A 15,149-nucleotide genomic window follows, 5' to 3' on the forward strand; every position below is an offset into this window, starting at 1 on the left:
TATTAAAGCATAACCATGTGTGAAAATATAATGAAACATTTAGTTTTGTGCCTGCTGGCTTTATGAAAGTTGCTGCTTCTTTGCCTCTAATTCAAGAAACAGCATCTGGCGCTCCATGTCATCGCGCAACTTTTGCTGCTCCAGCTGCTGTTGCCGCAATTGCACTTCGATTTGGTGCAGTTCCTGCTTCCGTTTTTCGTCCATCCTGTGACGTTGTCGTTGCTGGATGAGCTGCTGCCGACGCAAGCGCATCTCTACAGAGTGCAGTTCTGCTTTGCGCTCCTCATCTTTCTGAAGCGCCTTCAGTCGGGCAGCTCCTCCAGGTGCGAGCGCCCGCTCTATCGCAGCTGTGCGGCCTCGTGCTGGTCTCAGTTGCTGAGGTGTGTCAATGAGAGCCGCAGCGTCTGAAGCTTCCAGTCGAGCAGGTGTTGGCACTGCATGTGGCGTGGTCTCAGTCGTCGATAGCGGCACGGTACTGGGACCTGCCAAGACAGCACTTTCCTGAGCCGGCAGTGGTGCCTGAACTGGATTATCTGCACACATAAAACAAACATTAACTTAGAGCTTAGGACACACTGCAGTTGAAAACTCATTTTTGTAAGCAGTGTCGATTAATAGTTTGAACATCTTATGAATACAAATACACATACATGCAGGCACACTAATCAGACGTCACAAGTGATCAGTCACACACGAAATGGAAAGTGCTAGAGGCTTTAGACTGTAACCCAGGCCAGCAAGTGAAAAGAAAAAGTAAGCAGCTTATCCATATGATGCCCTCCAAGTGTGTTAGTCACAGAAATAAATAGGAAAAGTGTGTTCCAGTCTAGACTCAGTGTTGCCGTAACAACAGACTAAAGTTTCCCTACTAAATAGTGGCGCCTGAAGTAGCATGTAATTTGAAATAGCAATAGATACAACTTCACTCTGTGATGTTTCTGACAGATGTTAGTTGCACAAATATGCTGTCAAAGGAGGCTCATCAAGTTCCACACAGGTTCCAGTGCTGCTGGATAAGCACGCTATTTAGTTTCACTGCTGGCTGGATGCATCTCAGCTGTAGCTTGAAATTTCAGATAACAGGAGAAACAACTTATCTGGTGATGCCTGCTACATGTTAGTCACAGAAATCAGCTGCAAAGAAGGCATGTCGCCAGGAGCCGGTGCTGCTGGAGGAGCATGAGCGTTAGAACCGAAGGCGCCCGAGCTGTAGAAGGCGACATGCCCATTGCTTCTGATAGAGCGCAGACTTCCGAAGCTGGCTGTGGTACCACAGGAGTAGGGCCTGAAAATACACAGGAAGCAGAACTAGTGCCCCACAGGCAGTTGGTGCAATCAAAAGAGCATTCATACATTGCAACTTTACTGTAGAGGCACTTTTGTTTGTGTGCATGCACACTTATTTTTGCACATGTACACACAGGAACCACAATGAATGTCTTCATGTTATCAGCATTAAAATTGGATAACAGGTTGCAGGGGGCACATTGCTGGCACTATGCAAACACAGAGGCAGCTCGAAAAGAACGAGAGATGGAGACAGCTCGTACAAGTGCATGGTAATTTTGCAAGACCCAAATTAGAAAAAAGAGGCTGTCCTTCATGAACAGGGGCTTCAACAGCCGCAAAATGTAGAGTTGACTGGCGGAGTGAAGCGTTTCAGCCGTGGCAGGTGAAAGTTGCCGGTTTATTGACAGGCCAGCTATTTCCTGCACTGGAAGTAGTGCTATGGAAGAGAGGACCTGCACATAGAAAACAACCAGGTTCAATTACAGCTCTAAAGGCATGCAAGCCTATCAAAATAGCCTTGATCTTCGTGTTTACTTATGACACACAAAGACACCTTAAGGTTAATAAATATACTTGCCCATGACAATAATTTAGTGAAGTAACAGCAAGGTTCTGGCACAACATGGCGCATTGCTGATAGATAGTAATGACAGAAACGTAAATTTTAGTGAAACAGACACACAAGCCATGTGAACACCTGCGCCAGCTGCGTTACTCAGAAAAATAAACGACACAGAACAGAACATCTCAGAAACAGTATACATGCATGCAGTCATATCACAACACAACGGCAGCAGCATGCCAATTAATAGTTTTTGCCAAATCTGGCTTCACCAAGCCACTCGTCCATGCTGTCTTGGTTTCCAGATACCATAGCCTCAAGTATGCCCGCAGGTGGTAGAGACAGTACTGGCTGGTTGGTATGGGCTCCGTCGCTGTCGTAGGGGTTTGGGAGCCGGGTTCCAATGTGAGAGGCCGCCGCCCCGACAAGCGCCAATGATGGGCTCATTGGCCGGCAGGTAGGTGGTCCACCGCCTGACGTAAAAAAGTGTAAATGCATGTGCACATTCAAAATTACAGGTTACAAAACAACGCACACGCATAAACGCGACGAGCAGCTTACCGAACTGTAACGTCAACATATACTATAATACATACAGATACTAGCTACGCTTTCTGATTATGCCGATAATTATTCGCGTGTGCATAACGTGCGCAGAAGATTTGTCGTTAACTTGACACCAGCAAAAGCATTTTTTGCACTTTGCATTACCATTATTAATAAAATTGTGCAGCAGCTCGGGGATACGCAGCGTATGCTAGAAGGGGGGCGGCCGGTGGGTTCGGTGGTTCAATGATGCTGAGGCTGCATACAATTATTTTACACCGTAGTTTCACCGTAGTCTTCAGACTTCTGCGGTGCTTAATTTTGCCAAGCAAATGTAAGGTGAAGTTCTCACCTGTTGCGTACAAATCCCGCTTTTCTTCGGAATCTTTCTTCTTCCATTTTGATTTTTCATTGTCCCATAGCTTCCGCAGCTGCATCACCGTAACGCGACGAATGCCGGGTTGGCTGTTATATTCTTCGGCCAGCTTCTCCCAGGCACTGTCCTTGGAGCGCTTCGATAGATTATCAGTTCGGCGGTTTTCTATAACCGCTCTGTGCCTCACCACAAGGTTGCGGAGCAGTTCCCGTTCTTCGTGCGTGTATACGAATCTCGACACGCCGGTCTTATCGCCACGGCGATTAACGCAGTTGTCGCTATTGATGCTCATTTTAAACAAAAAAACGCACACAGAACACGGCAGAAAAAGCTGACAAGAGGAGCAGCAGCCGACACAACAGAAGCATGCGAACTTTCCGATTCTTACGGATTCTGCTCTGGCACGGCTTGGCGAAGCTTGGCTATAGCCAGTTTTGGCTACATCAACATTTGATTGACCAAATATATTGCAAGTGTAATAAATTCACAGATACATTGAAGAAAACTTCATCAATAACGATAAAAAACATGTCGTAAACGTTTAAAGTGTTTTTCGCTCTTTTTGTTGCAATATTTGGCCACATTCGTTATCAGGGGCGCTTTCCGGAAGTCGCTCACCGTTCAAGTGAAGGCCGGTTTCTCAAGCAGTCCCTTGACGGAGTAGTGCTCAAGTGGTGTTCACGAAATGCAACGACGCCTTGAGTGAAGGAAAGCGCTTCTCCTCGACTTGGCGAAGTCAAGGTGAAGCGCCAAGTGAAGGCGCGTTTAAGAATACGGGGGTTAGCCCGTCCACCGCATCAAGACAATGTGCTGCCGCCGAGGGATGGATGATAATGAAAGCGAAGAGCTTTGTAGCTGCTCACGGAGCCGTGCCGATAGTGACGGTGCCATCGTGACGAAATGTGGGGCGGCGATATTTACGGCTAAGACACTTTTTTTCTTCTACTTTTTTCCTCTTTTTTTATATAACGAAGCCGTTCAGAGGACGCTTTAGCTGGGGCTCAACTTCGACGCGACATATTCAAATGTAAAACGCACAAATGGTTTTCTGAGATATCCCCTGTACCGATCTTAATGAAATTTGTTGCATTTGAGATTGAAAGGCAAATTCTAGTGACAATTGGAAGCCGAATGTCTATTTATGGCCTAAATTTTGGTCAGAGAAATTTCGGATATTCTAAAGTGCGAAATATATAGAACCACGAAGTTTACAAATTAATAGCTCTGCATCAAGAACAAATAACCTGGTTTCGTCAACAGCATCCATTAGATCATTTAAAGCGGACGAAATCGGTATATCAATTTATACGCTACCTGAATTAGTTACGTTGCGTACAAAGGTTCTGCAAAAGCTATACTTCCATATTACAAATTTTCTTGAGATTCATGTGTGATATTTCAATTGGGTCCGTTTTGGATGTACTGTTAAATGCAATGCAGAGAATTGTGGTATCATTTTTGAATGCGAAAGGCAGAGTTCTAAACTTGATAGTTCCGTTTTTTGTTTAATCTTAATTTTGGCCAATTTCGATAAAGCATGGACGAACTAAATAAAAAATTCCAAACAAGCAGTCAGCAGGTTTTATGTTTCTCTTCTAAATGCAATAAACCTATTAAGATTTGGTGATGTGGTTGCCGAGAAGAACGAATTCTCCTTTTACATGTGTTTAGATACGAGCACCCGAGCTAAAGCTTCCTCTTACGGGCTATTCTCCCCATATCGTGTCCGTGTTTAGGAAAAAATCCCCAAGATACTGCAATGCCGGGTCGGCCCGCGGCGGAGGTGCAGTTCGCCATTAAGGGGCCCACATACACAGCTTCGCTGGTCATACTTCTTCACAAAACGCAAGGGAACTGCGTTTTCTCTTTCTTTTTCCATTGATTTCGCTTTCAGAAAGAGATAATGCTATAAATGCAATGTCATTCATTCTTGTCTCGTGCATATAAATATGGATTTAAATAAACTGTATATCTTACTCACCCGCAATAGTATGTGTCAGCGGGCAATGCTCGCTCGCACACACGCACACACACGCGCGCACACACACACACAGAGAGAGAGAAAGACGACAGATCCTCGCCCGCATTCACATTTACACGCGCCGATGCATGCACACACGCACAAAAATTCACGCACGCGCGCACACGGAACTGCAGGTGCACACAAACACGCGTATGCTCGCACACGCACTCGTGCGCACGCATATTCAAATACTGAGAGCAAAACACGCGCGCTCACGCAAATAAAAGTACACGTGCGCGCACTCTCAAGGTGTGCCTCACACCCGTATAAACTCCTTCCCTGTTGCCCCACAACATGCGCGTGCAAACGGTCTGAATGGTACTGGCTCTGATATTGCCGTTCAAAACTGCAGCTGTGACAAATCACCTTACGGTTTACATTTCCCACTTCTTCGTGTGAATGTGCCTTCTGCTGAGAGGGTGCCGAAGAAAACACTGCTTCAACGCACCACCAACATTCCGCCGGAGTGCCATAAACGCGTATGTTGTTATAGGGACTACCCTCTTGGTGCAGACAGTTGAAACTTTTTTGATACTCGCCCATTATATAGAAATAAACTTGCTTATATTTTCGCCCTTTCAGTTACGCATGCGCATGGCCGTGAATTTCTGCAGAATGGCGAAGGTGCAATGTCCAGAATTCCTGAATATATCCATGCTACGAGTCACGATGTGTTTTTATCACCTTTTTCTTTCTTTTTTAACTTTACAAAAAGACATGCCCATGCCTGTTGTTATGCTATCCAAGGAATAACATCTGATAATAAAAGCGATGACTTAACCAATAAGGAGCCCCTTGCTACGTTTTAGGAAGTAAAAATATAATATTTGAAGACCCTTCTTTAAAAAAAAAAACTAAATTGAAACCAAATATTGAGTTTTGTGTTTCGACCATATGGTGGGAGACTGTCGAACTCAACCTACGTGGCGTTAACAAGAAGCACCACGGCATCGAACCGCTGCCAGTATGACGCGGAACGATAGTTGCGAGCGATTAAACGACTCGGCCATGGCTTGCGTTTCCGCGACTGATACGCTCGGATTTTCGCACTTGCCACGTGAACTTGCACGACTGTGTTTCAAAAATCGCTTCTGCGAACAGTGTTACGCCATGTGTAGAGAGTCGAAATAGGCATCAATCGAAAGCCGAGTCTCTGGGCTACATACGCTGTAGCGCGTGTTACCTGCGATAAAACTACGGCGTCTATCGTATCTCTTTCGAAAATCGAGTACAAATTTTCGTCGTTCCCATAAGCTTCCATTGCTTAATCTTTAACCGCTGTGGGAACAAAATTCATGCCTGCCACAGCGTGACCACTGCATTTCGTTCGTGTGGGTTGTCTTCCAGAAGATGTCAGTCATCTGTATTTTTCTATAATCGACCTGCAGCTTTTGTTATTCGCGAAAAAACCCGCTCGTTCCACTGAAAACGCGTCAGCTTCGTGCCGGCCAGGCTGAAGAGCTAGTTGATATAGGAAACCCAAGCTCAAGTTTGGGCGCACGAGGACAGCGCGCACTGCTGCTCTAGCGAGCGAGCGGTGCAAAACTGGGGATAGATGGCGCCCGCGCAGCCAGTTTGCAGGCGGCCACTGCACGTGCGCGCCCGTGCTATTCAGTCGAGCCAAGGCAATGGGGCATCGCGTCGCCAGCTGGGAATGTTGTCAAAAGGCTTCTTGCGCGAAGTTGAGTTTCCGCTGTGGCAAAAGCGGCCCCCCCGAACGGAAAAGCGCGGTCCGAAGTATTGCGGTGTCGTGGGCTGCTGTGTCGTAACGAGCCCCTAATTCTCGTACCTTCAGTACTAGTGCAGTTACTTCACTGAAGCAGTGCATTCTACAGCATGAATGTTTTTCTAACTCATTTGGGAAGAGGTCCGAGACATCTTGTTCTAAGCGGCTCTTTGGCTCTCCGCTTGGCTTGCCCCATTTCTAGGGCTGGCTGGTGCATGAATTTACTTCTTTATTGTTGACGTAAATGCACACCGCATCTGTGTGCTTGCACTGAGCCGTAATGCCAGCTTTGCAGGCGCATCTGCCTTCTCGAACGCAAGAATTCCGCTTTTCATGGCACGACTACTGCAGCTATGAAAGAAAAAAAATAAGGGCGAGACAGTGAAGCCATTTGTCACTACTTTTCAAATGCAGCTGCCTTCCAAACTTGCTTCCACAAATATTCAGCAACATGGCATGGTGCGCATTTCCAAAGCTAACTCCAAGTTTGCAGCTCTGCCACAATAATCCAGGCTGCCCTATAAAGCGAAAATAAAGGCAACATAATATGCTTACGTTTACTAATATAAACACTAGCACACTGTTTCGATTGTGCGTTCACTAGCGTGCTAATTACGCGAGCGCATCACGCGCACGATACCATATCACGCCTTTAATTCTGCACCACTCACACTGAACCGCCTTCGCGCAGCAGGTTTTATGCACCTGTAGATACTTTCACAAAACTCGAGTGCAGGCATGACGCGACCGCCGAAATCAACGAGGTGATCAGTTCAACCGGCTTCCCAGTGCTTAAATTTCAGCTACCTCGCCGCCAAGTCAGTGGGTGATGCTCCAACGGGCGAAGCAAAAGTGTATTTTCGTAGGCTTTTCAGTGGGATGCCATGGTCGTAAAATTATTTTTTTTCGCACGCCGCAAACGTTCGTCCCCGACAGTAAACGACAACAACTGTAAGGCTGCATATCAAAACAACTAAAACATATGCTTCATATTCAACAAGGAAGAACATCGAGAGTACGCGGCTTCATTTCGCAGTGTGTATAGACAATCAGTATTTTTAACATATCACAGAATGACACTCATCTCGAGGCACACGTCGTACACGATGTTGTCGCTCACTTGGGAAATACGTTTTGCATTGAGCTGTGCATCGTTGCCGTTGATCGTCTGCTCCACAGAGTTTACGTGACTGATGAGCTTTTCTTCTTTTAACAAGTTGGCTTTCCTAAAATAGCTGGCCGATCTTTTTGAAGCCGCACTGAACGCGATACATTCTGACGCGCCGCACGTGCAAAGCGAGGAGAGGGCCCTGCACGTGCACAAAAAGCGAGCGGCTGCAGCGCGGCGCAGCAGAAATGCGCAGTAGATATTCCCAGTTTCGACTTTTTCTGCCACAGATGGCGCTACCCGTCAGGAGCAGTGGCGCCGCTCGCGGTGCTTGGGTAGCCTATAGGGTCGTCCTTTTTGAAAGACACGAGCGCATGGCGGGTGCTCTGCGGCGGCTGCCTAGAGTGGCGGTCAGTCGCAGCAAGAGGAAGCACGTCCGCTTTTGGCGTCATCTATCGGCGGTCAGAATGACTAGGCGTGGCCGATTGGCAAGCGCCTACTCAAATAGAAAGGAATACAAGAGCCGACACCAGGGGGGGACACTCCCCGGTTTGGGTGGCACAGGAAATCGGCGCCATCTCTCTAATGGGCGAACGCAAAAATCCGTTTCCCTTGCATGGCCTCGTAGATCGTCGCGCGCACGCGCGCCGATCCAGGTAGCCGAGCCCTTCCCTCCACTCAATTCCTCTCCCCACGCCCTCTCTCGTAACACCCTCGCAGCTCCCTCACCTTCGACTGTCCACGCGCCCGCAAACGCGACAGCGTTAAGGCGACAGCGTTATTTTAACGCGACAGCGTTAAGGAGCTCGTGTCGCAGAAGAGCCGGCGTCGTCGGCGGCATGGGCCGTGAGCGAAAAATCCGGGCCGGCAATTCATAAATAAAAATAACTTGCAAGATGGTGTGCGCGGGAATCGAACCAGGGTCTCCGGAGTGTGAGGCGGAGACGCTACCACTCAGCCACGAGTTTTTTTTCTTTTTTTTACCGGCTTGGCAAAAGAAAATACACTGTGAGTATTACATGGCCATAAAAAACAACTAGTCAATGCCGGATCAGTGTGGTGTGATAAGAACGATGTAGGCTAGTCACTTTGTCCAAAGCACTTAGCCAATCAGGCGGATCACTTTGTGCACAGAAAAATTCGCGTATATATAACACATTTTCAATGAAATATTCATGTGCTGGGGCCTGAACAATGCGCTCATGTCTAATATCCATACGCGTTCGCCACACACTGTGCATGCACAGAAGTATTAACAGATCGACAGCACTCCCTCTGGTTCCGCGCATGGCAGGAAGCGTATTCCGAAAGCACTTAACGACAATTCCTTTTTAAGGCTACGTTTTAGAATACCCCACAAAAACACTGCGTCATGACAGTCCAAAAAGATATCCTCAATCGTCTCCGGTTTTTTGCATATAAAGCAATTCACAGACCAAGGTACAAAAATGCCTTTGCTTTGCAGCCACGGTTTCACTGGGCGAGTGCCTGTATGTAGTTGAAAAAAGAAAGATTTAACAGAAGCTCTTACCGGCATTCGTTTAACTCTCTTAAGAACATCTCGTTCTTAACCTAAAACAAATACTGTACGATACAACGGTACAGGCAAGAACACATCAACAAGATCTTTGTTCAACTTCTTACTAGTAACAACGGCCAGATATTCACTAGAAAATCTTGCTTTTACTATTCGGAAAGACGCGACCACTTCACGCAAAAAAGCACTTAAAGGCATTGGCCCCGTATACATGGACGACACTACATAATCAGGCAATGAATCACGCAGGCTAGCTTGAATCATTGTTCTCAGAAAAGCATCCTTTTGATCACGCAAAAAAAGAAACCTGTTTACAATCTGTTTGAGGAACAAATGCGACAACCCCAGCCCCCCATTCAACACTCTATGGAACAGATTACTACGACTTGTACGTTCCCATGTTGAGGCCCAAATGAACAGCGTATCGACAGCGCAGCGGCAACCTCAAGAAAACCGCATTGACATACTGTGCTTCCATGAAATAATGGCTCACTCACCCATATTTTCTGTCCTGTTGTTGCTTTCAGCAAACTCACAGCACCACTCGGTCTTGAAGCTAAACAAAGCTGCCCATCGGCCGTTCCATCTGTGGCCTCAGAAGTCCTTCAGACTCTGTCACCATACGAACAAGGACAAAATCACCCATCATAACCGCGATTATCAACCGCAACGTCAGTCACCAATGAAACACTAGGAAAAAAAGAGCAGCGGACAAATGCCGGCGCAAATTATCTTGGTTCTCAGCCATGCGCCATGCTCTCAGCTGTGGGGATGCGATTGTTGCCAGACCTCAAACACAGCTCCCGCTTGCTCTATCAGTCGAACGCTCACAGTGGCAGCGTTGCCGAGCTAAAGTTGTGCATTGCGCCGTGTAGTTGTTCGATTAGGAAGACGAATGAACTGAAACACATATTTGTCTTAAATAATGGGACTTTATTAAGCACATTGAAGAATAGTCTCGATATCAGGCGCTTTTCTCGGTCGATACACTTCACTTGAGTTGAGGGCGCATTTTCAAGGCGTAACTTGGCGGAGGAAAGGTGAAGTACTGTTCATGAAACGTAACGGAGCCTTGAGTGAAGGAAGCCCCGTCGCCTCGACTTGGCTGAGTCGAGGAGGAGCTTCAAGTGAAGGCGTGTTTACGAATACGGGGGTTAAGTGTCCTTCAATCTTTTTTTGTTATCTACTGTCATCGAGATGAGTGCGCGACGCCGGCGGCACCGCGCCAATTTAGCGCTCTACATGAAGTTGCATATTTCGCTATCTGTTATTATAGGGAAGCGTGCGTTGCGTGTGTTTGCCGGCATGGTGAGTTTCGTCAGTTTCGTGGCCCTCAGTAACTGTGCCAGCGCTCCGCGATGTTTCGCCCGTTACAGAACTGCGCGCACCGCACATGCATTGTGCAATGGTGCAAGAATACCTCGAGAACGAGCCATGCAAGGTCCTTCCGGTTGCCTAAAGACAGCAGGAGAGCGGACAGCTGGCTTCCCGGCTTTCATTTGTGCTAATTAGTGTGCGCAGTCATACATAGCCGTTCCGGAGTGGGGCAACAGTTATTTGCCAATATGGCTGATTTGAGAAGAACAAATATGTTGCAGTAACACGGTTGGACCAACAAGCAGCGAACACAAACCACTTGAGACACCCTGTATAATTTCACCTTTGCGTCTCTCATATTACCACGTGCTTGGGTGTGTGCTTTGTATTTGTCTCCTGCTGAAAACTAGCTATTGTTTAAAAACGCGTTTCTGAGCCTCAAGGTAGATGTATCACAACTTTTGCTGTGCCGAGACGAAGAAACGAGTTTTTATGCGTGATCCGACTGGGCACTTTATCACGTTGGAATTTATGCTTTTCACTTACGTTTCTTCGGGATGGAAGCGTTTCTCAAGTACTCTGGGAGGCAGGACCTCACGGGTTTGTCCAGGCAGAAGGTCAGCAACTACACAATCTGTTCGGCGCACTTCACGGATGGAGACTTTTTGGACCTGGCGGGACGCAGGCTCGTTTGGTCAGCCGTGCCAACCGTGAAAGCGCCATTTGAGCTTGTCACGAGTAGGTTAACGCCTGGTACGCTTGCTTGAGCGAGCGGAAGGAACACACGAACGCAAGATGCAGCACACAAGTAACATTCATTCAATAGGCTATTTTAGCAACAGGAACACACGGTAAGATTCAACACATTGCACACGGCATGCGTCCTCCCTTACTAAGCTTTCCGCTCACACTACCGCGTTTACAAACGTCTGTGCGGCGATTGTCTATTCGCTGTAGTAGGAGCGCTTATAGTACCGGTACTGTTCGACGCGAGTATCGGCGTCGCCCCGGTCTGTGGTCTGTCGATGCAATCTGGTCGTCGTCAGTCGTTGTTAGTGTGCGGCATCACCGATGCCCCAGCCGACGTGACGACGGCACGGTCGCTGAGGGGCTGTCGCGCTCCGGCAGAGCGGGGCTCGTGCCGGCTGGCGCTCCCGGTGCGCGACGGCCCAGCTTGGTTCTCCGGACGGGATGGTGACTGGCTGTAGCCAGCCTCCGCGCGTCTACGTTCAGCGGCAGCAATGCTGACGTGTCCTAGCCGGTAGGTCCGGGCCAGCGGTGGTTCCAGGGACGTCGGACATCTGCTCGCCGAGCCTGGTACTCGGGCGGGACGTCGATGTGTCGCCTAAGATCTGGGGCAGGACCCAGACAGGCGATCTCCGGCCGTCTTCTCTTGGAACGCTGCGCCCGGTCACCACGTCCTTCTCTGCGCGTGTCCCTTCCCCAAGATGGCGGCTCCACGCGCTCCCTCCGCTCTTTCTTCCTCGTCTTCTTTCCTTGTCCACGCTTGTCACTCCTGACAATGGCCCCCTTGTTTTCCGAGTTTTCGCTCCGCGAAAACTTCCCTCACTGCTCGTCACCTCTTGGGTTTACACGGACACTGCACTTCACTTCCCTACACCACATATAACTTCACTTCACCGCTTCGTTCACCCATCACTGCACTTCACCGCACTTCACTGCACCCACCACATATAACTTGACTTCGTCGTTTCTTCATTCACACATCACTACGCTTTACCGCGCATCATGCAAGTTTCTGCCGAGTCTTCACACTACGTCAATGTCAACGACAGCACCATTCACAAGGCATTGCATTCCGCGAATGTTTGAGGAAGACTCCTCAGAAGCTCTAAACACTATATGCATGCGCCGCAAGCTGTTCCCCAGTATACGAACATATTCACACAGTAAACACGTAAACGAACATATTGCGCAAAGTCAGTGATGTCCTTCGTGTCACGTTCACTCACTTAATCCGCGTACTCCTGCCTACCGGTTGTTGTGTGACATCGATACAGCCAGACAAGAAGCTGTGCACCAGTCCTGACTCTCGACGCCGGCGCCTCACCACGGCATTGCCTCGAGCAGAATGATTTGGATGACACCAGGGGTTGGCGCGGGACCCAGACATGCCTGCCCTGGGCTTGTCAAAGTTGTCGGACACAGCGATGATGCGTCCATTGTTCTTCAATTCTTGAGCTCGCCCTTTCTCACATACGCTCGGCTTAGACATCATGCTTGTTATCTTCGCCTTCTGAGGGGTAAATTCTGTTGCTGGGATGTCTGCTTGGTATGGGCTTTCAGCAACCAACTCTGTGATGACCATTCCTGCGGCCTTTTGAAATGGTTGCTCAACAGGCGTAGTCCCTAGAGGTACCTTTGATATCAACCTTTTTGGTATGGTTCTCTGACATACCTCGCAAGAACTCACAAACCGTTTAGTGTCACTTTGCATGCACGACCAAAAGAATTGTTCTGATACTCGGCTGGTCGTCTTCCTTACTCCTTGATGGCCAGCCATTATAGTGTCGTACGCCAGCTCGAGGACTGCTCTTCGTAAACTCGCTGGCACTACTAGCTGTCGTGTTTCTCTTCCATCGTGAGTTCTGGCTATACCGTAAAGTAATTCTCCGACCTTCTCAAACTTATGTACGACCCGGCTCTTCTTATTCTGAATCCATTTCTCTAACATTTCAAAATAATGTCGCAGCGTACTGTCCGCTTCTTGCCTTTTCTTCATTTCTGTCGCAGTTATATCGATGCCGCTGCCTGAAGTATTCTTTATACCGACATCTTGCCTATCCTGATTCCTTGTGCTTTTCTCTACTGACAATATACTAGCTTCTGCGGTATACGGATCCGAACTTCTTCCGTTGTCTCTGCCACTTGCTTCGGTGGATTTATGCTCCGTCCTACTTGTAATTTGGATACTGGGAAAACTCCAGAGGGGATCTGGATCATCCACTCTTCTAACTCCTGGCACATTCCCAAGAATGGCGTCGTACAGCGGTTCTTTGACGCACCGGGCTTCAATCCAACCGCAATAATAGGGCGTCAAAAGCGACACACGAGCCATAGGCATTCGCCTCACTGTACCATCCGCCAATCGAACTGGTGTTTCTGTACCGGTGATACCTCTGTCCGACACCTTGGATTGCTTCACCAGAACAATGTTGGATCCAGTGTCTCTGAGTACCGACACTTTTCGTCCCTGCAGCGTTTCCTCTACTACTGGCATCGAGGTCTCCGGGTCTTCCGACGACGGAACTGTCATGACAGCGCCTGCCTTGTCGCTGTACTATGGCTCCATTTGTGTCCTGTCACCTTCGATGTGACTTTTGCTCGCAACAACACAGGCAGTCTTATTTTCTGAATTACCTCGGCAGCTTTGTATTGTATGTCCATGCCGTCCGCACCCATCGCACTTCAACGTCGAACTGCGAGTACGACCCAAAGGACAATTCACAGCCCGATGCCCTATCCTGTCACACATAAAACATTTCATTGTACTTCGAGTCTGTTCTCTCTCATCTGGCGTCTTTTTATCTTCCTTCTCCTTTCCCAAATTCTTTTGGCCTTGGGCTTCTAAATAGCGGTCGGCGTGTTCAGATAGTTCCGCCACCGTCCTCAAGTTGCGTTCTTTCAGGAATATTGCCACGCCCTGATGACATGATGCTAGGAACTGTTCTGCAATCATGTTGTCCCTCAAGTCTTCAAATGTCTTCTCTACGTTAGCCATCTCCAACCAACGATCAAAGTAGTTGGAGATTCGAGCGGCGAATTGCTGGCCTGTCTCGTTATCATGTGGCTTGGAGCTTCGGAATTTATCCCGGAAACCTTCGGCCGTTAGTCTGAAGCGTTGTAGGAGAGCCTTCTTTACCTTGTCATAATCTAGTGCGTCAGTCGCTGACATCAGGCTGTACACGGCCAATGCTTCCCCCACGAGACACATACTCAATCCCGTCGCCCAGTCACTCTTCGGCCAGCCTTGTCCAGTTGCTATTCGCTCAAAACGCTGCATGTAGGCATCTAGGTCATCTCGCCTTTCGTCAAAAGGGGCGATAAGCTTTTGGGGACATACTGTCGCTATTCTCTGAGGTAGCACGTCTGAGCTATTTCCTGCCTCTTCTCCACTGTTACTCATGCGCAGCTGCAATTTCTTTTCTGTAAGCTCTTTTTCCAAAATCAAATTCCTATATGCACGCTCGTCCGCATCCTTCGCTCTCTCCTCAGCGGCCTTGGCTCTCTCCTCAGCTGCCTTGGCTCTCTCCTCAGCTGCCTTCGCTCTCTCCTCATCTTCCTTCGCAGCCTCTCGCGCCTCTGCGCGTTCTTCTCTTAATCGCTTCTGTTCCTCGTGATACAGTGCTATTATGGCCTCAGCCGACATGCCCGCGGCACTCCCAGCCGCCATCAAACGTTCAAGGTCCATTCCGCTGCTCAATACACCCCGAGGCACGTGACGAAGTTAAAGGGATCCTGGCAGGCTCGCCAATGTTGTCACGAGTAGGTTAACGCCTGGTACGCTTGCTTGAGCGAGCGGAACGAACACACGAACGCAAGATGCAGCACACACGTAACATTCATTCAATAGGCTATTTTAGCAACAGGAACACACGGTAACATTCAACACATTGCACACGGCATGCGTCCTCCCTTACTAA

The 15,149-nt window shown here is 48.4% G+C and overlaps 1 protein-coding gene across 1 annotated transcript; it reads right to left on the reverse strand.

Annotated features, from left to right (window-relative positions):
• Positions 1-60: 60 nt before the first annotated feature.
• Positions 61-3,091, reverse strand: LOC135901802 (uncharacterized). The gene is made up of 3 exons (XM_070531544.1): positions 2,751-3,091; positions 2,125-2,325; positions 61-557 (listed from the first exon to the last, which is right to left on the reverse strand). Exons 1-3 carry the CDS (start codon positions 3,064-3,066, stop codon positions 61-63), a joined length of 1,014 nt encoding a protein of 337 aa, XP_070387645.1. The 5' UTR covers positions 3,067-3,091.
• Between the last annotated feature and the right edge of the window lie 12,058 nt (positions 3,092-15,149).

The sequence above is a fragment of the Dermacentor albipictus genome, chromosome 1 (genome assembly GCF_038994185.2).
Source record: "Dermacentor albipictus isolate Rhodes 1998 colony chromosome 1, USDA_Dalb.pri_finalv2, whole genome shotgun sequence".
Classification (NCBI taxonomy): domain Eukaryota; kingdom Metazoa; phylum Arthropoda; class Arachnida; order Ixodida; family Ixodidae; genus Dermacentor; species Dermacentor albipictus.

What these genes read in the sequence shown, in the direction of transcription:
- LOC135901802 (XM_070531544.1), bottom strand. Translation starts at nt 3,066, where the DNA reads ATGAGCATCAATAGCGACAACTGCGTTAATCGCCGTGGCGATAAGACC. An exon ending in GCGGGATTTGTACGCAACAG is followed by an intron (nt 2,326 to 2,750) that starts GTGAGAACTTCA and finishes TTTTTACGTCAG; the next exon opens with GCGGTGGACCACCTACCTGC. An exon ending in CAGCATGGACGAGTGGCTTG is followed by an intron (nt 558 to 2,124) that starts GTGAAGCCAGAT and finishes CTAAGCTCTAAG; the next exon opens with TTAATGTTTGTTTTATGTGT.